The sequence below is a fragment of the Stegostoma tigrinum genome, chromosome 31, assembly GCF_030684315.1.
Source record: "Stegostoma tigrinum isolate sSteTig4 chromosome 31, sSteTig4.hap1, whole genome shotgun sequence".
NCBI lineage: Eukaryota > Metazoa > Chordata > Chondrichthyes > Orectolobiformes > Stegostomatidae > Stegostoma > Stegostoma tigrinum.
Genome location: NC_081384.1, coordinates 37,025,502 through 37,052,789, shown reverse-complemented (window position 1 = coordinate 37,052,789; position 27,288 = coordinate 37,025,502). Strand labels below are relative to the sequence as shown.

Here is a 27,288-nt window from a genome sequence, read left to right as displayed (position 1 = left end):
AAGAATGTGTGAGGATAAGGATGTTTATGGGCTTCCCCATCTTCATTCATTGTTTCATTGATCACAAATAATGGCAAGGCTTCATTCTGATCAATTGGTTTGCTCAGCTTTGTCTATCACATGTGCTTCTACTGTTTATCCTCAATCACAGAGGATAAAACAGTAAAATTCTATTGAATAAAGTGCTCTATTTGCAACATTTAAATTCCCTTGCAAGATGCATTGGAATTCACCAGCCACGTCAAGGAATTCAAAGCCACTGTAACTATCAGTCAAACTGAAATGAATGTAACAATTAACCCTTGTGAAATCACCATTGTAAAAGCACCAATCCTCAAGCTTTTGATAAATCTCTTGACAGTTTTCGATATGATTGACACATTAAGTATGGGCACAATCCTTCACTTTGTGGGAATAGTTTCAGAAACTGAAAATAGTCAGCCTATACACAAAAAGGAATATTTCTTGCGATCTGAACTGCTAAAGGAAATGACTTTCTGCTGCTACCATGGACATAGCCCTTCACCAGTTAAGGGAAACACCTTTGCCTGCTTAAAATTTACTTAGAGGAGGCTATGGTAATGGAAACAATATGATGGAGAAAGTAATTTGTGTGAAAAGAAGGATTCTGAATGTCAATCTACGGACCATGTTTATTACACACAGTACAGATTTGGTTGTTAATGATGCTGCCAAGTACCTTTCAAAGACAGTGACGTTTTGACCTCGTATTGTGTTTATGTGTATTTAAGTTCTAAAGCACCATTTGCCTACTGTTACAGTGAAAACATTCAGTGAAACAGGGTGGGATAGCTGAATTAATGTCTTGAAACCTGTCTGGTATCAGTCAAGTGATATCTGTGACGCATTCATTAAAATCCCTGGTGACATGACTTTGTCTGGAGTGTGTGATTCATGAGTAGATGTACAAGCCATTGTAAAAGTCACTGATACTTTCATGTTTGTGGTCTCTTATTGTGTAATACGACATGCTGTTCAAAATCAATAACAAATAAAGAACTTTGAGAAAGCAAGATGTTTCACATAGACTTTAGGAGTGATAAAGGGTTTGAGAAAACACTGATGGACACCTGTGAACCCGCTGATGGTTGGGAAGTAGCAACATGCTTTGAACCAGATGCGGTTTGTGTCAGGAGAAAAAGGAGGCAGATGATGAGCCTACTCAGCATCAAAAGGAAAAGTTCAGTGATTTTCTGTTTTTCTGAGTCCTTGTTATGACAACCCAGCCAGACAAAGATTCACACAAATGCAAATGATTAGCGTTGAGTTCAGATCACTCAATGGCATTTAGAATTTGATGACTAACACATCAAACCAGATTATGAAACATTAGTTGAGTCCACAGCTAGCTTTAAAAAGTGTTTTATGAGCCTGTGTTCAGGCAGTAGGTCATCATACTTAAGGTGACACAGTGGCTTAGTGGTTAGCACTGCTACTCACAGCATCAGGGACCTGGGTTCACTTCCAGTTTTGGGTGACTGTGTAGAGTTTTCATATTTTCCCTATGTCTGCGTGGGTTTCCTCTGAGTGCTCCGATTTCCTCCGAGACTGAAAATGTGCAGTTAAGTAGACTGGCCATGCTAAATTGCCCATCGTGTCCAGGGATGTGCAGGCTAGGTGGGTTAACCATGGGAAATGCAGGGTTACAGGGGGAAGTGACTTTGTCTGGGTGCAATGCTCTTCGGAGTGTCAGTGTGGACTCGATGGGCCGATTGGTCTCTTCCCAAGCAGTAGGGATTGTCCATAGAATCCCTAGAGTGCAGAAACAGGCCCTTCAGCCCAACAAGTCTGCACCGATCCTCAGAGCATCCCACCCAAACCCACCTAATCTACATATCCCTGAACACTACAGGCAATTTAGCATGGTCAGTCCACCTATCTGCACATCTTTGGACTGTTATTATGTATCCTGTGGTTCTAAGTGGGGACTTTGTGTTCATTGAACTGCTCCATAATGAGTTACAAGTTGTGCATCACTACAAGATGGATTGAAATTTAAAGACACCTTTTATTACTGTTTGTGACCTCTTGACCCTCAAAATGGCTGGTGGTGAGCAAACTGAATTGATTGAGTAATCCACTTCGTCAACAGAACATGAATTTGCAAAAGACATTGACCTGAAGGATCTTGTTTCTATATTTATCAAACTCAAGGATGTCTTACTGCTGCTGATAATACTGACTGTGACATTTACCAGTGGCACTGGGGAGGAGGAGGAACAGGGGTTCTCTCATTCACAGTCTCTCCAAGCTTCTAATAGAGGGGAAAGAAATAACCGCCTATCCTTGTTGTTAGCCTCTCCTCCTTACCTGGTGGTGCCATCCTGGGAAGCCCATTCCCCTCCCCCCTTACTCAACACAAGACAATCCATCTTCCACCTGAGCCCAGTGCAATACCAGCGATGGCCAGCACACCCAGTAGCACTGTCAGTACTCTGATTGGCCCACACCACTTGAGAGAGTGGCATTTCTGCGCTATAGAACATAGAACATAGAAAAGTACAGCACAGTACAGGCCCTTTGGCCCACAATGTTGTGCCGTGGAATATTCCTAATCCAAAAATAAAATAACCTAACCTACATTCCCCTCAATTCACTGCTGTCCATGTGCATGTCCAACAGTTGCTTAAATGTCACTAATGACTCTGCTTCCACGACTACCACTGGTAAACTATTCCATGCGCTCACAACTGGCTGGGTGAAGAACCTCCCTCTGACGTCTCCTCTATACCTTCCTCCTAACACCTTAAAACTATGACCCCTCGTGGCAGTCAATCCTGCCCTGGGGAAAAGCCTCTGGCTATCGACTCTATCCATGCCTCTCATTACCTTGTACACCTCAAACATGAACAGCCTATGCAGAGACTGCAGGTGCTGAGGGCTTTGCTTTCAGTTTGGGTATGACACTGGGTTGCAGGCAAAATATTCCATGTGACTGAGGAAATCTCACTGCTTGCATCAATTTGTTCTAATTGTTACATAGAAATATTTCCTGTGCATTTGAAATGTGTAAATGGTGAAAATACTGTATTTGAAACATGGATTAATTCATTTGAAGTACAATTAGCAGTGTAAGATTTGGAATAGGTATGCCTGAGATTTATTGAAATGAATTTCCCCTCCACTGTGATAATTTGAATAATTGAGGTTGGGTTCCAATGTGGGACCTTTTAAATCTTTTCCTTGTTTGCACCGTTGAGTAAGAGCTTGTACATGTGATCTACACACAACCACATTTTTGTGAAAATATTACTGTGGGCCTCAGCTCTGAATGAAGAACAATTCCTCTCTGGCCCAACTGAAATTAAAGGTAATGGGACTTTGTTTTGAAACATACTTATTGCCTGGTAAATGGTAACATAATTGCTTATCTTGAAAACAGTTTCATTTTATCTTTACTATGGTGGGGTGGGTGTGGTAAAGGGTTGCTATTATCTATTGTTTGTTAGGAAACATTACCAGATGGTTAGGGAGCCACTTCAGTTGCTTCCATCAAAACTAGTTCTTAATAGGTGTGAAACTGCATGGCTGTTGTATGACTAAAGGAGATATTCTCCAGATTATAGGCAAACCAGATGGATGCAGATGAGGACAGCAAGCTCTCTCCCTGCAAGATATCTGCTTGCTCCTTGAATGAGTCTTGCTGACACTGGACCATTATTGGAAGCTTAACCAAATGGGTGGGCCCACTGCTGCTTGGCGGCAGGTCAGGATTCCTTATATAAATATGCAGTTATCAGATTATTACCTACTCCTATGTGTGTGTTACACAGCTAATCTTGTGGAAGTGGAGGCAAGCAATTGATAACTCCACTGTTACCTTAAGGGGTTGAACATCCTAGGGCCATATTTAAAGGGCATCCAGATGGACATTCATTGCCTGGAAGCTAGGAACATCACTTTGACTCAGAGAGAGAGCAGCTACAGCTAAACATGCTGATCCCCCACCCTTTCTGAGTCTGCCTGAATCCCCATCCATAGACAGATGCTCTCTTTTGCTGATTATACTATAGCCTCGCTTCCACCCTCCATGCTCCATACATTCCATCTCGGTCATGGCCCGGCCGAGACAGACACTTTCCAAAGCAGGTAAAGCAGTGGTGACTGGTTCCAAAGCCCAACAAGTACAGAACCATACAGTGCCTTCAGGAGAGTTGCCTTTTAATCTGTATATAGTATTCCTGACACTTGCCATCAGGAAGCTCGATTTCCCGTACAGTTCCGAGAGTTTTGTTACCATTGGGAATCTCATTTTTGGCTTCTCATGCATTTGCATTCTCCTGCAACCCCGGCTTACTCTTTGCGTACAGAAGTGTTCCCTGATTTCAGTGCTGAGCTGAGCTATCTGGCCTCCAACTCCCTGAGTCCTGAAATAGCAGCAGAGGCTTGTCTCTCTGGTTTCCTTAATGTCTTGAAAACAAACTAAATCAACCCCCAACATTTTAAATCCCTGGCAATACAAATGGAACCTGCATACTTGTGATTAGTTTTTGGAGTCCACATATCAATCTAGTAAATTTACACCACGCTCCCACCTTTCCCAAAGTGTGATGCCCAGAACACCTTGCAGTTCTCCAGGTATGATCTAACCCATTTGGTGTAGCTTAAGCAAATACTCCAAACCCTTTAAACTTTGGTCTTCCAGGTATAATTGGCAACATTTCAGTACTTTTGTTTATTTTCAGTATCTATTCTTGAGATTTAAGTGATCAATATAGCTGGATTGTTAATTCTTAAAGACCTCCATTGTTTCAAGATTATCATTTGGAACTATGCATTTTGCATTGTGCTATCCTCTTTCAGTCCAAAGATGGATGACCACATATTTGCCTACACCAAAGTCAATTTGTCATATTATGTCCAATTTCAAAGTCTCTTAAAGTTTTTGTAATGTTATGGCTCCATCTGTAATGTTTGCTCTTATGGAAAGTCAACCAGACATACAAACTCACTCATATAATAAAATGTGAGGCTGGATGAACACAGCAGGCCAAGCAGCATCTCAGGAGCACAAAAGCTGACGTTTCGGGCCTAGACCCTTCATCAGCCTCTCTGATGAAGGGTCTAGGCCCGAAACGTCAGCTTTTGTGCTCCTGAGATGCTGCTTGGCCTGCTGTGTTCATCCAGCCTCTCATTTTATTATCTTGGAATCTCCAGCATCTGCAGTTCCCATTATCTCTGATACAAACTCACTCACTCTGAATGGCAACACTGCAAGCAAAGTTGACATAATTGCTGGCTCTAGCATACAATCCATCGATCAATAGCCACATTCACTTCTAAATGTAAGTTCTTGTAATTGTTACTGGGAGAGTTCTGGAGGATTTGGAACGATGAGAGCAGGAGAGTCTTTGACAGCCTAAGGTAAAGCCTGTTCAGGTCCATGTGCCAGCAGGTGTTGTTCCAGCGAGTGCGGGTGTTTACCAACATTGAATGGTTAGTATTTAAAAGAGCATGAAATGATTATTTAGATAGAAAAGGTGTGCAAGGGAAAGCAGGAAATTGGCACTAAGAAATGATGCTCTTTTGAATAGTTTGTGCAGGTACATTGGGCCGAATGGCTTCAATCTGCTCCCTAATAATTCTGTCATTCTGTGATTATCAGGTGCAACATACTGAGACACCCATGTTCAGACCTGCTCAGAGGACTGATCCTCTGTGTGTACACTTTGGTTGCCAGAATGGCCTGTTATGAGTTACACCTGTCGTGTAGAGTGGCAGGTTTGTTCATGCTACCTATCCCAGCTGGTGCCAGTCCTGCTGCTGCCAGTGACTTCAGCTAGTGATCTTCCAGCGACTAACAAGCCACATTGGACTTGAAACATTAAATCTACTTCTCTGTCTGTAGATGCTGCCAAACCTACTGAGTTACTCCAATCCAAAGTCTTCCATTGCTATTTTCAAGCACTGAGATTGCTAATTGAAACTCACCCATTCCAGCACCAAACTCATTTTCACATGAGGTATATGTCAATTGCTTTAATCAGTGCATCATACTCTATAGTTATTTATGCTTTGCCTTAGCAGAGCATCATCATCTTTTGGATCTGCCTTATACGAAAAAGGTAATAACTTGAGGGCATTACTGCTTACATAGCTGTTCTATGGCATTGAAACTGTGGCTTCCTGAACTCCTACTTCCAGCCTGGTTGGGGTCTTCTACATTGTCTAATGGCTGTGATAATTCTAAGATCTGCATTGCAACTAGCCATCAATATTGACTGTAGTGACTGATTCACCTGAAGAGTTGTGCTTCTTCTGCTATTTCGGTGTTTGCGCTCTCCGGAACATTGCTCGCTTGCACCTTGGCTTCAAAGACTTTTAAAGGTGCTTCTTTCTGAGTCTTCCCACTCCATTGCACTGTATTCGAAGCCTCCTGAGGTTCACTTTTTACCTTTAGAATCTCATCCTCCTGCGATCTTTTACTCATTGTCTGTCAAAAGTCTCATCGCGGAATCAAAGTCTTTCTGCTTCTCTCTCAGCTGCAGCTCTGAAGTTTGGCAATGTAATGCTTTCCAGATTGTCCCTTGGCCTGTGCTCACCCAGCCGACACCCAAACCACGTTGCTCCTGTAATGCTACCTTGAAATGTCAGTGCCCCAACTCAACAGGACGAGTTCTCAACAGTTAATGAGAGATACCAAGTATGCTGTCAAGCCAGAAGTTGTAGAGTTCATGGAGGAGTAATCTTTCAATAATTTAAAAGAAAGAACAGAGCCTGGTGTATCTCTGAATGCAATGTACTGTAGCATTTAGGAGTAATATGCCATATGAATAGTATTAAGAAACCCAAGCCTGAAGACAGTGCTTGATCTTGCTTTGGACTGAACCAGTCTTGAACCATGTGGAGACGCACACAAAGAATAGTTAGCCCAGGATGCTGGCTGATTCACATTACAGAGCCATTGAATATGGATACATTGGAGAAGACATGCTGGCAGTTAGTATGGCTATACTACAGAAATTCACCAAAAATTCACAGGCAGCACCTAGTAAACCCACGACCACTTCTATCGAGAAGGACAAGGGCAGCAGACGTATGGGAACACCACCCCCTCCAAGTTCCCCTCTCAGACACTCATCATCCTGACTTGGAAATATATCGCAATTCCTTCACTGTCCCCAGATCAAAATCCTGGAATCCCCTCCCTACTGGCATTGTGGGTCAACCCACAGCAGGTGGACAGCAGTGGTTCAAGAAGGCAGCTCACCACCACCTTCTCAACGGTGACTAGGGATGGGTAAGAAATGCTGGCCAGGCAGCAACTCGCGTGTTCTACAGATGAATAAAAACGAACTGTTTCCATGTCTCATGGTGTGATGCCACGAGTAAAATGGCAATATAATTGCATCCCTTCAGCCTGGTTCTGCCTTACCCTTTGTCCTTTTCTTCATCAGAAATCATACGACATCAGGTTATAGTCCAGCGGATGTATCTGAAGTCACAAGCTTTCATAGCATAGCCCCTTCATCAGGTAAAGCCTGTCCACCCCACCTCCACTTCACCTTCTCTTAATGCTAGTGGTTGCAACATTCAGTGCAGTTACAGCCCAGAGTAACCAGGCAGCTAACTGTGAAATCAAAAGCTGCAATGTATGGGGAGAATCTCGTGATGCAGTTAGTTGCATTTAGTGGTACAAACCCTGTCTTGTCATAACCTTTGAACGCACAGCCCATATAGTGTCCTCTCTTACAACTTGTAGTTCTGTTAACTTGCAGAAGATCAGAGACCTAACATAGCTTTATCTACAGCTCCTGTCAGTGACGAATGCTGTCAGAACAATACATCGTGCAACTCCTGCTGTTTGTGTGTTCTGCTCCAATAGCATTGTACTCAGATGACAAAACCTGTTATTACAGATACCATGGAAACCTAATTCCCCCAGTGCTTGCAGATAACAAAATTCACCCTGACCTCTCCAATGTCTGACCACCAACGCCCATCATGGGAATGTATAATTTAAAATGTTCAAACAGTAACAGTAGACAGGAAATAAAAGACCAGAGTACTCTAGACTGAGCCAGGGCTGAATAGTAGGTGTGAGAAAAATATTCCCAATAAATTAGTTGAAAGATCTCTGTTTTAGTATCTCACTGCAATAACAATAAGCTCTGGAGGTTAGTCATAGAAAAGGCAGAGATATAGGTCTGTGCACAGACTCAGGGACAAGGGCGCACGCCCAGTTCACACCAGCTGAGACTCAGGCTGAATATAGGAGGACAGGACTGAAACTACTGGGTTAAACTGGCCTAAACTAGTATTTGTGCTTCTTCTCACTTGAATTGATCACATTTTATTGGTCTTCCATTCATTTCTCCCTTCATTTACTTCTCTGGCTTCCCCTTAATTACTTCTATGTTATTTGCTTCAACTACACCTTGTGGCTGTTTTATATTTTAGACTCTTCAGAGGTGTGTAGAGATGACACTAATTTCAATATGTGTAACATCCCATACAAGCATTGTAAAGACGCGCTTCCAGTTTCCACTCAGTATCAGAGACATTTTCACAGAGGGTCCATGCAGCTAACATCAGTTGATCACAAGTTTAAACTTCCGGCATGTAAACTTCCACAGAGTCCTCATACACTCCACTCAATTTAGATCCAATTCTTAGATACTGAGAGATGTGGACATTTATCATACCAGACTTAGCCCCAGCATTGAAGGTAACAGCATTCCTCTCTATCTTTACTGGAGCTGTTTACGGCCCTTTACCAAATTTGCTTCATCATACAACTTCAACATAGAATAGATGTGCCCATTCTCACCCAGCACTAGCCTTTGTCCAGTATCCATTTTGAGGATAGTGTCTTTATTTGTACTGTGTTTCCTCTGATTCATTATTGTCACATTTAGTGGTTTGTGTGGTTATGTTTTGCTTGTTAAATTTTTCCATGCACTTGTACATTCCCTGTCAATGATTCGCTGTCTTTGTACTGTGACTGATTGGAGCCAACTCAGGTGAGTCTTTCTAAATTGACAGCATGGTTTTTGCACGCCTTCTTATTTTACAGATCCCTTCATGATTTCCCATTCACAGCTGGATCCTTGTCTACACAAGCTCACAACCCCACCCAGCCACGGTAGATCAACTTCTCATTGCCCCTTTGTTATTTCCACGTCAGTGCGTGGTCTCTGCCTCTTGAAACATCAAGCTTTGGACCTACATTTACACTTTAGTTTAAACTAATGCAAATTCACTCTCTAGGACTTGCAAACTCTCAAATAATTTCCCACTAGTAGTTACAATTTAACAATAAACATTTTAACTGCATCACATAAACAAAGGTGGATTCTACCCAGGTATAGTAGGAACTGCAGATGCTGGAGAATCTGAGATAACAAGGTGTAGAGCTGGATGAACACAGCAGGCCAAGCAGCAGAGGAGCAGGAAGGCTGATGTTTCGGGGCTAGACCCTTCTTCAGAAAGGAGCCTGAAGAAGGGTCTAGGCCCAAAACATCAGCCTTCTTGCTCCTCTGATGCAGCTTGGCCTGCTGTGTTCATCCAACTCTACACCTTGTTATCTTGTATTCTGCACACCTTTGATATCAATGAGTGGGAATTTGTCTCTCTGCCACTGTCACCATCATTCATTTCACCTGTTACCACTTTCATACTATCCTCCAACTTACAGCTGGGCCTGTCTGGTGTACTCAAATGGGCACCTCCACGTCAAATCTCAGTCCCCCCCTTCTCAAGTGCGCCTACTGAATTCAGCAAAATAGTCACTACCTGTCTGTTGCTATTTGCAAATTGTCTACAGGAGGTACTTTGAAGGTATTCTTGATGATAGCGAGTTTTGAGAAGATGTGTAGCTCAGGTTGAGTTTCTAGATGTAAGTTTGCTCACTGGGCTGGAAGGTTCATTTTCAGACATTTCATCACTTTTTTTTATTTGAAAGAATATACTTTATTCATAGAATGTACAAAAAATAAAACATATTTATACACCTACCCAGTCATGCAAGCTGCTCTGGGTTACCCGGGGGTACATACACCAACTAAAAAAAGGAAAAAAATACAAAACAAAGAAGAAAAAAAAACAAACAAAGCAAAGAAAATACCCCGGCAGTTGTCTCTCCGCACAGTCCCCGTTGGCCCCCTGACCAGTTGGGGAAGGCGCCAGCTGGGCCCAGTTACCAGATAGGGCCCTTTTTTCTATTCTGGACGAGGGATTTCATACCGTGGCCTTTCCCCACCGCGCCTTGGCGGCGGCTGCCCCAAGCTTTAGCGCGTCCCTCAGCACGTAGTCCTGGACCTTGGAGTGCGCCAGTCTGCAACACTCGGTCGGGGTCAGTTCTTTCAGCTGGCAGACCAGCAAGTTGCGGGCAGACCAAAGAGCGTCTTTAACCGCATTGATGGTCCTCCAGGCGCAGTTGATGTTGGTCTCGGTGTGCGTCCTGGGAAACAGCCCGTAGAGCACGGAGTCCCCCGTCACGGAGCTGCTCGGGACGAACCTTGACAAATACCACTGCATCCCCCTCCAGACCTCCTGCGCATAGGCACACTCCAGAAGGAGGTGATTGACAGCCTCGTCCCCCCCGCAGCCACCGCGAGGGCAGCGTGCGGTGGCACAGAGATTCCGGGCATGCATAAAGGATCGCACTGGCAGACACCCTCTCATCGCCAGCCAAGCAATGTCCTTGTGCTTGTTTGCAAGTTCTGGCGATGAGGCATTCTGCCAAACGACTTTGGCAGTCTGCATGGGGAACCACACGACGAGATCCACCCTCTCCTTTTCCCGAAGGGTCCTGAGGATACTACGTGCTGACCACTGCCTGACGGCCTTGTGGTCAAAGGTGTTTCCTTTCATAAATTTCTCCATGAAGGACAGGTGGTATGGGATGGCCCAACTACTCGGAGCGTTCCGCGGCAACGACGCCAGACCCATCCTTCGCAACACTGGGGACAGGTAGAACCTCAGTAAGTAGTGACACTTGGTGTTTGCATACTGAGGATCTACGCACAGCTTGATGCAGCCGCACACAAAGGTAGCCGTCAGGGCGAGGTTGGCGTTCGGTACGTCCTTTCCCCCATTTCCCAGGTCTTTGTACATGGTGTCCCTGCGGACCCGGTCCATCCTCGACCCCCAAATGAAGAAGTGGAAGATGGCCCGGGTGACTGCAGCGGCGCAGGTCCAGGGAATAGGCCAGGCCTGCGCCACATACAACAGTACCGAAAGTCCCTCGCACCTGACAACCAGGTTCTTACCCGCGATGGAGAGGGACCGGAGCGTCCACCTGCCCAGCTTCTGCTTCAATTTGGTGACACGCTCCTCCCAAGTCTTAGTGCACGGCCCAGCTCCACCAAACCAAACACCCAGCACCTTCAGGTAGTCTGTCCTGACGGTGAAGGGGATGAAGGAGCGGTCGTCCCAGTTCCCGAAGAACATGACCTCGCTTTTACCCCTATTGACTTTGGCACCCGAGGCCAGTTAAAACTGGCCGCAGGTGTCCAATAGCCTACTCACCGACCGACGATCGGTGCAGAAGACTGCGACATCGTCCATGTACAGGGAGGTCTTGACCTGAAGGCCTCCGCTGCCTGGGATAGTCACGCCCTTCAGGCTCACGTCCTTCCTGGTGGAGGTGGCGAAGGGCTCCACACAGCACACGAACAAGGCAGGAGAGAGCGGGCAGCCCTGCCTGACACCAGATCTAACAGGAAAACTGCCTGATTCCCACCCGTTGATCGAGACTGCGCTAACGATGTTGGCGTAGAGCAGCCGGATCCAATTGCGGATGCCCTCCCCGAACCCCAATTTGGAGAGGACGTCCCTCATGTAAGCATGAGAGACCCTGTCGAAGGCCTTCTCCTGGTCCAGGCTGACGAGGCAGGTGTCCACCCGCCTGTCCTGTACGTAGGCGATCGTATCCCTGATGAGCGCGAGGCTCTCAGCGATCTTCCTGCCCGGCACAGCACAGGTTTGGTCAGGGTGAATCACTGACTCCAGGACAGACCTGACCCGGTTGGCAATGACCTTAGCCAGGATTTTGTAGTCCACGTTCAAAAAAGTGAAATGGGACGCCAATTCTTAATTTCTTCCCTCTCCCCCTTCCCCTTGTAAATGAGGGTGATGATGCCCTTCCTCATGGACTTGCACATTTCCCCTGCCCGAAGCGCACTATCGTACACCTCCAGCAGGTCCTGGCCGAACAGGCCCCACAGAGCGGAATACAGCTCGACCGGTAAGCCATCGCTTCCGTGAGTCCTATTGCTCTGCAAGGACTTGAGGGCTCTGGCCAGCTCTTCCAGGGATATCGGCCGGTCCAGCCACTCCCTCGTGCCGTCGTCTAAGACCTCCGTGATAGACGACAGGAACGAATCGGAGGCCGTGCTGTCCGTGGGCTTCGTGTCGTACAGTCCGGCATAGAAGGATCTGCTGATCGTCAAAACGTCGGGCCGAGACGACGTCACCGAGCCGTCGTCCTCCTTCAGCCGGCTAAGCACAGAGCTCTCTTTGTGCACCTTCTGAGAGAAGAAACGCGAGCACGTCTCGTCCTGCTCCACGGAGCAGACCCTGGACCAGAAGATTATCCTGGAGGCCTCCGCGGCGAAGAGCGAGGCTTGCTGGCCCCTCACCTCGCGGAGGTCCTCCGTGACATCGACCCCCATCAACTGCAGAAGGAGCAGGTTCTGCACCCTTTTCTGGAGTTGCGACAGCTTTCCCCGCCTCTCTCTTGCCTTCTGAGCACCCTTGAGGACAAAGAACCTCTTGATGTTCTCCTTCACCGTCTCCCACCAGTTGCCTGGAGACTCAAAGAGGGGTTTCACGGTTCTCCAACCGGCGTACTCCCTCTTAAGCTCCTCGACGTTCTCTGGGGTCAACAGAGTCGTGTTGAGCTTCCACGTCCCCTTGCCGGCCGGCTGGTCGTCCTGTAAGTGACAGTCGGCCAACAGGAGGCAGTGGTCAGAGAAGAACACCGGCTCGACACCGGTGGACCTGACCGAGAACGTCCGTGACACAAACAGGAAGTCTATCCTTGAGCGGATAGACCCGTCTGGCCGCGACCAGGTGTACCTCCGCTGCGCTCCGCCTGCAGTGGTGCTGAAGACGTCGAGCAGCTTGGCGTCCTTCACCGTGCCCATCAGGAATCTGGACGTGACGTCCAGTTGAATCCCCCCACCTACTGTCCCCACGCCGGATCTTCCATCTGCATCAATGATGCAGTTGAAGTCTCTGCCTAGGATGACTGGCCTGGACGTAGCCAGCAGGGGTGGAAGCCGCTGCAGGACGGCCAACCGCTCACTCCGTACCGCTGGGGCGTACACGTTGATCAGCCTCAGGGGAGCGTTCCTGTCGGTGACGTCAGCCACTAGGAGGCGCCCCCCCACCACCTCCTGAACTTGAGAGATGGTGAAGTTGTGCCCCCGCAGCAGAATAGCCAGGCCCGAGGAGCGACAGTCGTTACCCCCCGACCAGATCGAAGGGCCACAGGTCCAGGCGCCGGACCATTTCCCGTACCTGCCGAGGTGCGGTATCCCGCACTCCTGCAGAAAGAGGAGGTTCGCCTCGATGGTGGTCAGGTAGGTGAACGTGGACACACATCTCGCGGTTGACTTGACGCTGCGCACATTAACGCTCGCAACTCGTACCCCCATTGTGGGCAGTGACCGCAGTACCCTCCCCAAGTCCAAGGTCCAGCCCCTCCATCTGTCCCTTCATGCCCATTGCCCGGGCTCAGGAAACCGTCCCTGCTGCCTTCCGGGTGGCATCCCCCCTGTCAGGGGTGCGGAGGCAGGAGGGTCCGGCTCTGGGTCAGGCTGGGGACGCGCAGTTTCCTCCTTCCCGCCTGGAAGTTCCGGGGGGCCCTCCAGTGCCCCAGCAGCACTTGACTGGGTGTCGGAGGGAGCCTCAGGACACCTCCCGTCACTTGGAAGCGGGCTGCTGCCTTCCTTCTCCCTCGAGATCTTTAACTTCTGCTTCGGGTGGGCTCTCTCCGAATCCTCCTCGTCAGAGCAGCTCTTATAGCCCCACTGTAGCTGCCTCTTCCCGCCTGATGGTTGCGGTTCCTAGGCCCGTCGACGCATCTTCCTCCTCGCTTTCCGGACTGTTGTCCACTCCCCGGGTCACCAGTCGCCGCCTCCATCGACTCCGGGTTGTCGGGGGTGGGGGTCGGAGCCTGCAGGGGTGCTTTGCTGGGCCCTCCTGCACGGCCTGGCCCTCCTGCACATTAGTGGGGTCCTTGCTGGGCCCTGGTGCCTTCCTCTCCTTCGGGGGGGCTGGCCCCACATTGTCCCTGCTGGTGACCTGGGCGTAGGTGGTCCCCCGCCGCGGGCATGCCCTATAGAGGTGGCCCGCTTCCCCGCAAAGGTTGCGGCTTTTCTCTCGTGGGCAATCCTTTGCAAGGTTTCCCTCCTCCCTGCAGATGGTGGCTTTGCACTCGGCCGCCACGTGACCTGACCTACCACAGGCATGGCAGACTTTAGGTTGCCCTGCATAGGTCAGGTAGCCCCTGCTCCCGCCGATCGCGAAGCTGGACGTTGGGTGTACGACATTCCCGTCCGCACCCATCCTCAGCGTCACCTTGACCTGCCTCTTACTCGTCCAGATGCCAAAGGGGTCCATGATGTCAGTTAGGTCCCCTTCCACCTTCACGTACCTTCCGAGGAAGGTCAGGACATCAACTGCTGGCACACGCGGGTTGTACATGTGTACCATACGGCTCCTCTGCGCTGGCATCACAAACAGCGTGACAGCGGTCAATACAGAGAGGGGGCCCTCACCTCCTTTCTCCTTAAAAATCTCCAGGAAGCGCTCGCAAAGCTTAGCACTCCTGAAGGTTACATCGTAAAAACCTCCTCCGGGGAAATCCTGCAGGCAGTAAACGTCCGCAGCAGCGAACCCGCAACAGTCCAACAGGACCCTCTTCACGAAGAAGGTGCGGTCCACAGGTGTACCTTCATCCACCTTCTTTACAGAAACACGGATGGTGTTCCGGACCCCCTGACCTGGGGCACGAGCACTTGCCGCAGCCATCGTTGCAGGTTGGCTGCACCCCTGAACCAGCGTTAGGCCGAAGCCAGCATTAATATCCACTGGTCGCAAGGGTGCACAGCCAACCCGACGTCCTCCTTTCACCTCCAAGATAGCACTCTCCTCCTCTCGGTCCACAAGAGAGTGGGTCTTTATTGTGTTCCAGATGTAAGCTGGTTCACTGAGCTGTAAGTCTTGTTCCCAGATGTTTTGTCACTTTTTTTTATTTGAAAAAATATACTTTATTCATAGAATGTACAAAAAATAAAACATTTATACACCTACCCAGTCATGCAAACCACTCCAGGTTACCCGGGGGTACGTACACTAACTAAAAGGAAAAAAACAAAACAGAGAGAAAAAAAAACAAAGCAAAGAAACCGCCCCAGCAGTCGTCACTCCGCACAGTTCCAGTTGGCCCCCTGACCAGTTGGGGAAGGCGCCAGCTGGGCCCAGTTACCAGATAGGGTTCTTTTCCCTTTTCTGGACGAGGGGTTTCATACGGTGGTCTTTCCCCACCGCGTCTTGGCGGCGGCTGCCCCAAGCTTTAGCGCGTCCCTCAGCACGTAGTCCTGGACCTTGGAGTGCGCCAGTCTGCAACACTCGGTCGGGGTCAGTTCTTTCAGCTGGCAGACCAAAGAGCGTCTTTCACCGCATTGATGGTCCTCCAGGCGCAGTTGATGTTGGTCTCGGTGTGCGTCCCGGGAAACAGCCCGTAGAGCACGGAGTCCCGTGTCACGGAGCTGCTCGGGACAAACCTCGACAAATACCACTGCATCCCCCTCCAGACCTCCTGCGCATAGGCACACTCCAGAAGGAGGTGATCGACAGTCTCGTCCCCCCCGCAGCCACCTCGAGGGCAGCGTGCGGTGGTGCAGAGATTCCGGGCATGCATAAAGGATCTCACTGGCAGAGCCCCTCTCACCGCCAGCCAAGCAATGTCCTTGTGCTTGTTTGAAAGTTCTGGCGATGAGGCATTCTGCCAAACGACTTTGGCAGTCTGCGTGGGGAACCACACGACGGGATCCACCCTCTCCTTTTCCCGAAGGGTCCCGAGGATACTACGTGCTGACCACTGCCTGACGGCCTTGTGGTCAAAGGTGTTTCCTTTCATAAATTTCTCCACGAAGGACAGGTGGTACGGAACGGTCCAACTACTCGAAGCGTTCCGCGGCAACGAGGCCAGGCCCATCCTTCGAAACACCGGGGACAGGTAGAACCTCAGTAAGTAGTGACACTTGGTGTTTGCGTACTGAGGATCTACGCACAGCTTGATGCAGCCACACACAAAGGTAGCCGTCAGGGCGAGGTTGGCGTTCGGTACGCCCTTTCCCCCATTTCCCAGGTCTTTGTACCTGGTGTCTCTGCGGACCCGGTCCATCCTCGACCCCCAAATGAAGTGGAAGATGGCCCGGGTGACCGCAGCAGCGCAGGTCCAGGGAATAGGCCAGGCCTGCGCCACATACAACAGTACCGAAAGCCCCTCGCACCTGACAACCAGGTTCTTACCCACGATGGAGAGGGACCGGAGCGTCCACCTGCCCAGCTTCTGCTTCAATTTGGTGACACGCTCCTCCCAAGTCTTAGTGCATGCCCCAGCTCCACCGATCCAAACACCCAGCATCTTCAGGTAGTCTGTCCTGACGGTGAAGGGGATGAAGGAGCGGTCGTCCCAGTTCCCGAAGAACATGGCCTCGCTCTTACCCCTGTTGACTTTGGCACCCGAGGCCAGTTAAAACTGGCCGCAGATGTCCAACAGCCTACTCACCGACCGACGATCGGTGCAGAAGACGGCGACATCGTCCATGTACAGGGAGGTCTTGACCTGAAGGCCTCCGCTGCCTGGGATAGTCACGCCCTTCAGGCTCACGTCCTTCCTGATGGAGGCGGCGAAGGGCTCCACACAGCATACAAACAAGGCAGGAGAGAGCGGGCAGCCCTGCCTGACTCCAGATCTGACAGAAAAACTGTCCGATTCCCACCCGTTGATCGAGACTGCGCTAACCATGTTGGTGTAGAGCAGCCGGATCCAATTGCGGATGCCCTCCCCGAACCCCAATTTGGAGAGGACGTCCCTCATGTAAGCATGAGAGACCCTGTCAAAGGCCTTCTCCTGGTCCAGGCTGACGAGGCAGGTGTCCACCCGCCTGTCCTGTACGTAGGCGATCGTATCCCTGATGAGCGCGAGGCTCTCAGCGATCTTCCTGCCTGGCACAGCACAGGTTTGGTCAGGGTGAATCACCGACTCCAGGACAGACCTGACCCGGTTGGCAATGACCTTGGCCAGGATTTTGTAGTCCACATTCAAAAGTTGAATGGGACGCCAATTCTTAATTTCTTCCCTCTCCACCTTCCCCTTGTAAATGAGGGTGATGATGCCCTTCCTCATGGACTTGCACATTTCCCCTGCCCGAAGCGCACTATCGTACACCTCCAGCAGGTCCTGGCCGAACAGGCCCCACAGAGCGGAATACAGCTCGACCGGTAAGCCGTCGCTTCCGTGAGTCCTATTCCTCTGCAAGGACTTGAGGGCTCTGGCCAGCTCGTCCAGGGATATCGGCCAGTCCAGCCACTCCCTTGTGCCGTCGTCTAAGACCTCCATGATAGACGACAGGAACGACTCGGAGGCCGTGCTGTCCGTGGGCTTCGTGTCGTACAGTCCGGCATAGAAGGATCCGCTGATCCTCAAAACGTCGGGTCGAGACGACATCACCGAGCCGTCGTCCTCCTTCAGCCGGCTAAGCACAGAGCTCTCTTTGTGCACCTTCTGAAAGAAGAAATGCGAGCACGTCTCGTCCTGCTCCACGGAGCGGACCCTGGACCAGAAGATTATCCTGGAGGCCTCCGTGGTGAAGAGCGAGGCTTGCTGGCCCCTCACCTCGCGGAGGTCCTCCGTGACATCGACCCCCATCAACTGCAGAAGGAGCAGGTTCTGCACCCTTTTCTGGAGTCGCAACAGCTTTCCCCGCCTCTCTCTTGCCGTCTGAACACCCTTGAGGACAAAGAACCTCTTGATGTTCTCCTTCACCGTCTCCCACCAGTCGCCTGGAGACTCAAAGAGGGGTTTCACGGTTCTCCAACCGGCGTACTCCCTCTTAAGCTCCTCGACGTTCTCTGGGGTCAACAGAGTCGTGTTGAGCTTCCACGTCCCCTTGCCGGCCAGCTGGTCGTCCTGTAAGTGACAGTCGGCCAACAGGAGGCAGTGGTCAGAGAAGAACACCGGCTCGACGCCGGTGGACCTGACCGAGAACGTCCGTGACATAAACAGGAAGTCTATCCTTGAGCGGATAGACCCGTCTGGCCGCGACCAGGTGTACCTCTGCTGCGCTCCGCCTGCAGTGGTGCTGAAGACGTCGAGCAGCTTGGCGTCCTTCACCGTGCCCATCAGGAATCTGGACGTTATGTCCAGTTGAATCCCCCCACCCGCTGTCCCCACGCCGGATCTTCCATCTGCATCGATGATGCAGTTGAAGTCTCTGCCTAGGATGACCGGCCTGGACGTAGCCAGCAGGGGTGGAAGCCGCTGCAGGACGGCCAACCGCTCACTCGTTACCGCTGGGGCGTACACGTTGATCAGCCTCAGGGGAGCGTTCCTGTAGGTGATGTCAGCCACTAGGAAGCGCCCCCCCACCACCTCCTGAACTTGAGAGATGGTGAAGTTGCGCCCCTGCAGCAGAATAGCCAGGCCCGAGGAGCGACAGTCGTTACCCCCCGACCAGATCGAAGGGCCACAGGTCCAGGCGCCGGACCATTTCCCGTACCTGCCGAGGTGCGGTATCCCGCACTCCTGCAGAAACAGGAGGTCCGCCTTGATGGTGGTCAGGTAGGCCAACGTGGACACACATCTCGCGGTTGACTTGACGCTGCACACATTAATGCTCGCAATTCGTACCCCCATTGTGGGCAGTGACCACAGTACCCTCCCCAAGTCCAAGGTCCAGCCCCTCCATCTGTCCCTTCATGCCCATTGCCCGGGCTAACTGCTGGACGCTCTCCGGGCTCAGGAAACCGTCCGTGCTGCCTTCCGGGTGGCATCCCCCCGTCAGGGGTGCGGAGGCAGGAGGGTCCGGCTCTGGGTCAGGCTGGGGACGCGCTGTTTCCTCCTTCCCGCCTGGAATTTCCGTGGGGCCCTCCAGTGCTCCAGCGGCACTTGACTGGGTGTCGGAGTGAGCCTCAGGATGCCTCCCATCACCTGGAAGCGGGGTGCTGCTTTCCTTCCCCCTCGAGACCTTTAACTTCTGCTTCGGGTGGGCCCTCTCCGAATCCTCCTCGTCAGAGGAGCTCTTATAGCCCCCCTGTAGCTGCCTCTTCCCGCCTGATTGTTGCGGTTCCTGGGCCCGTCGACGCACCTTCCTCCTCGCTTTCCGGACTGTTGTCCACTCCCCTGGGTCGCCTGTCGCCGCCTCCATTGGCTCCGGGTTGTCGGGGGGGGGGGGATCGGCGCCTGCAGGGGTGCTTTGCTGGCCTTGGGCCCATCCTGCACGGCCTGGCCCTCCTGCACATTAGTGGGGTCCTTGCTGGGCCCTGGTGCCTTCCTCTCCTCCGGGGGGGCTGGCCCCGCATTTCCCCTGCCGGCGACCTGGGCGTAGGTGGCACCCCGCTGCGGGCATGCCCTATAGAAGTGGCCCGCTTCCCCGCAAAGGTTGCAGCCTCTCTCTCGTGGGCAATCCTTTGCAAGGTGTCCCTCCTCACTGCAGATGGTGGCTTTGCAGTCGGCCGCCATATGACCTGACCTACCACAGGCATGGTAGACTTTAGGTTGCCCTGCATAGGTCAGGTAGCCCCTGCTCCCGCCGATCGCGAAGCTGGACGGTGAGTTTGCGACATTCCCATCTGCGCCCATCCTCAGCGTCACCTTGACCTGCCTCTTACTCGTCCAGATGCCAAAGGGGTCCACGATGTCAGTTAGGTCCCCTTCCACCTTCACATACCTTCCGAGGAAGGTCAGGACATCAACTGCTGGCACATGCGGGTTGTACATGTGTACAGTCACCATACGGCTCCTCTGTGCTGGCATCACAAACAGTGGGATAGCGGTCAATACAGAGAGGCGGCCCTCACCTCCTTTCTCCTTGAAAACCTCCAGGAAGCGCTCGCAAAGCCTGGCACTCCGGAAGGTCACGTCGTAAAAACCTCCCCCGGGGAAATCCTGCAGGCAGTAAATGTCCGCAGCAGCGAACCCACAACAGTCCAACAGGACCCTCTTCACGAAGAAGGTGCGGTCCACAGGTGCACCTTCATCCACCTTCTTTACAGAAACACGGATGGTGTTCCGGACCCCCTGACCTGGGGCACGAGCACTTGCCGCAGCCATCGTTGCAGGTTGGCTGCTCCCCGTTCCAGCGTTAGGCCGAAGCCAGCAGTAAGATCCACTGGTCGCAAGGGTGCACAGCCAACCCGACGTCCTCCTTTCACCTCCAAGATAGCACTCTCGTCCTCTCGGTCCACAAGAGAGTGGGTCTTTATTGTGTTCCAGATGTAAGCTGGTTCACTGAGCTGTAAGGCTTGTTCCCAGATGTTTTGTCACCAGTCTAGGTAACATCATCAGTGAGTCTCTGATGAAACACTGGTGTTATGTCCCGCTTTCTATTTATGTGTTTAGGACTCCTTGGGTTGGTGATGTTATTTCCTATGTTGATGTCATTTCCTGTTCTTTTCTTCCAGGAAATGACATCAACATAGGAAATGACATCACCTTTATCCTTAATATTATTTGCATTTGTTTTTGGTATCTATCATTTCTGTATCTCTTTCATGGTCTTTCTACCTCTCCCAGTCTATGTGGTATCACCATTTTTTACATCCAGTTCTGAAACAGGATTTGAAACATTAACTTGTTCCCCTCTCCCCAAATATTGCCCAGCACACCTGTTGAGTTTCTCCAGAATTCTCTGCTTTTGATTGCTACAGATTTTTACCATCCACTGTTGTTTGTTTTATTCAGAGCCATATTAGCTTTCTTTCAGCTTCATTACATCTCTCACTTTTATTCACAAAGATTGTTTAATTATACAAAGGTACATGAAGGTACAAGCTCTTAAAGCTTAAAATACAGTGGCAATTTGTATATTTAATATAGTTTTATTTTATATATTTTGCACTTCCATTTGTTCTTCTATAGTTTTACCCACTAACAGTTTGTCACAGTTTAGTAAGCTGAATTTCCATCTCAAACCCGCTATAGGAAAGATGTTAACCTTGAAAGGGTGCAGAAAAAGTTTACAAGGTTGTTACCAGGGTTGGAGGGTTTGAGCTACAGGTAGAGGCTGAATAGGCTGCAGCTATTTTCCCTGGAGTATTGAAGGTTGACGGGTGACCTTATAGAGGTTTATAAAGTCATGAGGGCCATGAATGGGGTGAATAGCCAAGGTCTTTTTCCCAGGGCATGACAGTCCGAAACTAGAGGGCACAGGTTTAAGGTGAGAGCGGAAAGATATAAAAGGCACCAAAGAAGCAACTTTTTCATGCAGAATGTGGTGCTTATATAGAATGAGGAATTGGCAGAGGCGGGTACAATTACAACATTTAAAAGGCATCTGGACAGTTACATGAATAGGAAGTGTTTCGAGGGATATGGGCCAAACGCTGGCAAATGGGACTGGATTGATTTAGGATATTGGGTCTGCATGGATGAGTTGGAGATGAAGGGTTTGTTTCCATGCTGTACAGCCCTGACTCCACAAACCTTCAGAAATCAGACTTATTTATAATTAAAGTCCTTCTTCTTCTCAAGTCATTATCTAACTGTTCACTTACCGTTAGATTGTTGACTAATTCTCACTCATTATTCATCACTAAACCTAATATTGCCTGTCTTCCTTTTGTAAAAAGAACATCATGTTCCAGAGAAATGCCCTGAATGCATTCAGGAAAATTGCAGCCTTTGGGCTGTTCTGTGCCTTGCGTATGACCGATGTCTCCCATTTAACTACTTTGCAAAAGGTTTCCTACTTGTACAGCCCACAACTTTCTCATATTCTGTGGTGAGTAAGCCAGAGAAGGAATATAACACAGGTGTTTTTTTTTATTTTTGGCAATTACAAAGGTTTCTCTGAAACATATTCAGTGATAGTCGTCCATGATAGAACACACTTCTGAATATTACAGAAACATGCAATCATAAAAGAGAGCTGGTGTCCAATTAATCATTCAGTCCTAACTTTCAAAAATTATGTTTTTGTTATTCACTTGTGGGACATGATGAGACATTTTAGGAAATGCCTTTAATCTGTTCCTCAGGCATTGGTGATCCATCCAGACTGTGAGCTGATGTTGGAGATCCAGCTGGCTGAGGAGATATGTCAGTCTGAACGAGCAGCAGTCCAGACAGACTGGGAACCTGGTGAGTTAACTGCATGTAGGTAGAACCTCACACATGGTGGGGTCAGGTTCCTTGAAGCATCTCCTGCGTTGTCAGAGGAAATTGCAATGTGGAAGCAGAATACGTTCTGAGGATTTCAGTCCCTAGGGCAGTTAGTGCATACACCACACAGACACACACACACACCCAGGCACACATACACACAGACAGCTGCCAAACCCCACACCACCATCCAACCCCCAAACTGGATGGAGGAGCTTCCCAGCACGTAGATTAATTTTAAATGTTTGCAATGTCATTTTTTCTCAAAGTAATTCACTCATTGATGGTACATCATGGATTGGGTCCTGATTTTCTTTGATAGTTTGAAATGCAAATAATGATTGGCCAACCGATTTTTACATCTCTCCAATTTATAATTTCAGCGATTTCATGAAACCTGGGTGAATTGTCAAATGGCTGGAAACAATTTTCCTGTTACAGAGTCATAATTTATCTCTTATCTCCACAAAGCAAAACTCTGAACAAAACTCAATGTAGGTAGGGCTGTAACTAATGTGGTAGTTTGGGCCACTGCCTTGATTTCTCACTGATATGGGATTGATCAGCATTATTGCAATATCATATTTATTTTGGTGGTACCTCCCATTCTGTCACCACAAAGGACAATGACAGCAGGTGAATGAGTTCCAGTGCAAGTCGCACACATCCCTTTGTGGTCCTGTATCACTGGTTCTTCATGGTTAATCTACCCTGTAAATGTACCAATCGCTGTATCACCATCTGAAGAGCATCTAGGGATGTGCAATCAATAGAGACCTCAGCGCCGGTACTGACAGTGTTCTCCTCAGATTTTCCTTCGCAGTTTGAGTGTGTTGCTGGTCATTAATGTATTCATTTTTGTCTCCTTCCTCAGGATGTGACTTCATGTGGGACAATGTATCCTGCTGGCCAGCTGCAGTTATTGGTGTCACTGTGGTACTTCCTTGCCCCAAGCTTCTGTTGCCATATGGAGATAAACCAGGTAAATCACTGGGTCCAGGTCATTGAAGATTGTTCTCTCTATCATATCACTCCACTTCAGTGTCTCACTCCAGGGACCAGAGCACAAAAATCCAGGGTGGTGATTCATTGCAGTGCTGAAGGAGCACTGCACTGTCACAGGGCTAACCTTTGAATGAAATTTTGAAGATGAGCTTCCCTGCTTTTTTGATCAGGAAATGCTGACAGTGTCTTCCCAAGTTCAGAAAGACAGCCTACTTATACACAATTATTACTTTCCAGAGTTGGGCTGGAGTAAGGGCTGAAATAGTGCCATGGTGAGAATGAAGGTGGGCAGATACAGAGACCCCTGCTTCCTATATCTAAACTAACTGCTACATTTCCTATAACTTCACATTACAAAAAGTATTTAATTGCTGTAAAGTGCCATGGGATGCCTGGCAGTAAGAAAAGGTACGTTATAAATGTAAATCATTATTCCCTTCTGTGTTTAATAATTTTTTTCTCATTAACACTCCAGTAATAACCTTGCAGAACATGTGACATAGCAAGTGTAAACTGATGACAATTAATTCTGAGCTTGTTCCAGGAACTGAGTGAGCCAGGCAAATATTAGAATGTAAGAAAGAGTGAGTGAGATGAGGTGCACACTTCCAAAGACATTCTGTTTCCGCACTCTCTCCCTTCCACAGCCCACTTGGCCACCACTGCCTGATAATTGCCAATACCATTTCTTCACCCCCACCCAACTAACTGACCACTACAGACACAGGCTATTTATGTGCCTACCTGACCTCCATTGCCATCTCAATCTGGGCACTGGCTGCAGCCCCTTCAGTGGGAACCACTTGGAGGCTACAGGTTCAGGCAATTCAACCAGAAACTCAGCTGGATCCATTTTACAAACATAGTGGCTACAAGAGCAGATCAGTAGCTAGGAATATTGCAGCAAGTAAACTCACCTCCTGACTCCCCAAACCCTGTCCACCATCTACAACGCACAAGTCAGCAATCTGGTGGAATACTCCCCTCTTACCTGGATGAGTGGAGCCCCAAGAACACTCAAGAAGCTAGGCACCATCCAGGATAAAGCAGCCTGCCTGATTGGCACTGCATTCGCAAGCATCCACTCCCTCCACTCACACCAACACTCAGTAGCAGCAGTGTGTACTGTCTACAAGATACACTGCAGAAATTCACCAAAGACCCTGAGACAGCACCTTCTAACTCCACAACCACTTCAATCTGGAAGCAGATATATGGGGACACAACCACCTTCAAGTTTCCTTCCATGTCACTCACCGTCCTGACTTGGAAATATTTCACACAGTTCCTTCACTGTCGCTGGGTCAAAATCCTGGAATTCCCTCCCTATTGGCATTGTGGGTCAACTCACAGCAGGAGGACTGCAGCAGTTCAAGAAGGCAGCTCACCACCACCATCTCAAGGTCAACAAGGACAGGTAAATGCTGGCCAGCCAGCGATGCCTAGATCCCACAAATGAATAAATAAAACAAAATTAGCTATCAGAGCTGCAGAAAATGGAACGTGGCTTCCTATGCAGAAGGAGATATCCTACCCTGCCATTGAAATTCTGCCTCCAGGTTAAATCCCAACCACAATTTTTTTTAAAAACTGAGAACACATGCATTATTTGTCTGTCGCAGCTCAGCACCTCCTCTGCCACAATCCTTTCATGATGACAAACAAGAATATTTCACAGACCGAGACACAAAAGGATCATTATTGCTTCTTCAGTGCACTTTTGGAACAGATCACTTCCAATGCATTCTGCCTAGCTTCATTACACAAATGCGTAATTCTGTCCTGGGGACTTGCAAATGAGCTGATTCTGACAGCTTGCTGTGGCATTTATTTCTGGGTGACATTTTATTATCTCACTTGATGATGTTTACACAAACGCTTCCTCTAAGCATTGCTTTGGTAGAATTTTCGCATGGAACTGTTGAAGTAAAGTCAGATGAAGAAACCACTTTTTAAGGCTTGAAGCTCAATTTGGGATCTGCAGCCTGGATAATTTCCAGGTCACTTCCTGGCACTAACTGGAAGTTTAATTACCCTGACTGGGCCAGGAGTGCAACCAGGAGGTAGGATCAGCTGTAGAGCATGACCAATGAAGGCAAGCAGCAGCCATGACAGTGCAATGGTGCTGCCATGGAAACGAGAGGCTTTTGGATTAGAGGGCCAGCAGTTTGATCACACGCATAAGTAATCCAGTGAGAGATACCTCTTGTGTAATAAACTTATCTCTCATTTTTCTAAATTCCAATGCCAGTACAACTTTTCTTAGATAAGGGGACCAAAGCTGTTCAGAGTATTCTATGAGGTTTAACTAATGCCTATTCTCATACACTCCTCTCCCTTTAATATAAAGGCTAACATTCCGTTGCCTTCCCTCTGCTTTCTGGCATTTTGTAATTTATATATGAGGTTTGTATTCGACAATGCCTGGTCATTAAGGTTCGAGCACATGGGATCCATAAATTAGCCAATCAGATACAAAATTAGCTTGAAGATAGGAGACAGAGGGTGGTGGCAAAAGGTTGTTGTTCAGACTGGAAGCCTATGACCAGTGCTGAGTCCACTGCATTTTGCCATTTATTTCAATTATATCAATGATTTGGATGAGAATATAGGAGGCATGGTCTGTAAGTTTGCACGTGACACCAAAATAGGTGGTATGGAGGGGAGTGAAGAAGATTATCTGAGTACAATGGGAAGTTGGTCCAATGTGCCAAGGAGTGGCAGATGAAGTTTAATTGAGATAAATGTGAGGTGTTGCATTTTGGTAAGACAGTTCATGGTAGGATCCTGGGGAGTTTTGCTGAACAACAAGTGCAGGGACATAGGCCCTTGAAAGCATAGTTGCAGATGGGCAGGGTGGGTAAGACAGCATTTGGAATGCTTACCTTCAGTGATCAGTGCATAGAGTATAGGAGTTACGACATCATGTTGTCACTGTACAGTTCTGGTCACACTTGTATAGGAAGGATGTTGTTAATCTTGAGAGGGTACAGAAAAGATTTACAATGATGTTACTGGGGCCAGAGGGCTTGAGTTTTAAGGAGAGCCTGAATAGGCTGGAGCTTTTTCACCTGGAGTGTTGGAAGCTGAGGTGTGACTTTATAGAGGTTTGCAAAATCATGCGGAGCATGCATAGGGTGAATAGCCAAGGTCTTTTCTCAAGGGTGGGCAAGTCCAAAACTCAAGGGCATAGGTTTAAGGTGAGGGGAAATATTCAAAAAGATCCTCAGGGGTAACATTTTCACACAGAACATGGTGCATTTATAGAGTGGGCTGCAGAGGAAGTAGTGGAGGCAGGTATAATTACAACATTTAGAAGGCATCAGGATGGGTATATGAGTAGAGGGTTTAGAGGGATATGGGCCAAATCCTGGCAAATGGAACTTTGTCAGATTGGGATGGCTGATAAATGTGAGGTGATTCACTTTGGGAAGAATAATAGGAAGGCAGAATACTGGGTCAATGGAAAGATTCTTGGTAGTGTGGATGTGCAGAGGGATCTTAGTGTCCATGTACATAGATCCCTGAAAGTTGCCACCCAGGTTGATAGTGCTGTTAAGAAGGCTTACGGTGTGTTAGGTTTTATTGGTAGAGGGATTGAGTTCCGGAGCCGTGATGTCATGCTGCAACTGTACAAATCGCTAGTGCAGCCTCATTTGGAGTATTGCGTGCAGTTCTGGTCGCCCCATTACAGGAAGGATGTGGAAGCATTGGAAAAGGTGCAGAGGAGATTTACCAGGATGTTGCCTGGTCTGGAGCACAGGCCCTAAGAAGAAAGCTGAGGGACCTGGGTCTGTTCTCATTGGGGAGAAGGAGGCTAAGAGGGGATTTAATAGACACATACAAGATGATCAGAGGATTAGATAGGGTGGACAGTGAGAGTCTTTTTCCGAGGATGATGACGCCAGCTTGTACAAGGG

The 27,288-nt window shown here is 48.9% G+C and overlaps 1 protein-coding gene across 3 annotated transcripts in view; it reads left to right on the top strand.

Moving 5' to 3' along the window:
• LOC125466395 (vasoactive intestinal polypeptide receptor-like) overlaps nucleotides 1-27,288 on the top strand; it is a 175,968-nt gene that overhangs the window by 58,772 nt on the left and 89,908 nt on the right. For all 3 annotated transcript variants that reach the window (XM_048560836.2, XM_048560835.2, XM_048560834.2), the window contains exons 2-3: nucleotides 22,240-22,342; nucleotides 23,238-23,345. In XM_048560836.2, the coding sequence (XP_048416793.1) occupies nucleotides 22,240-22,342; nucleotides 23,238-23,345 (211 nt within the window). The remainder of the gene's footprint in view (nucleotides 1-22,239; nucleotides 22,343-23,237; nucleotides 23,346-27,288) is intronic.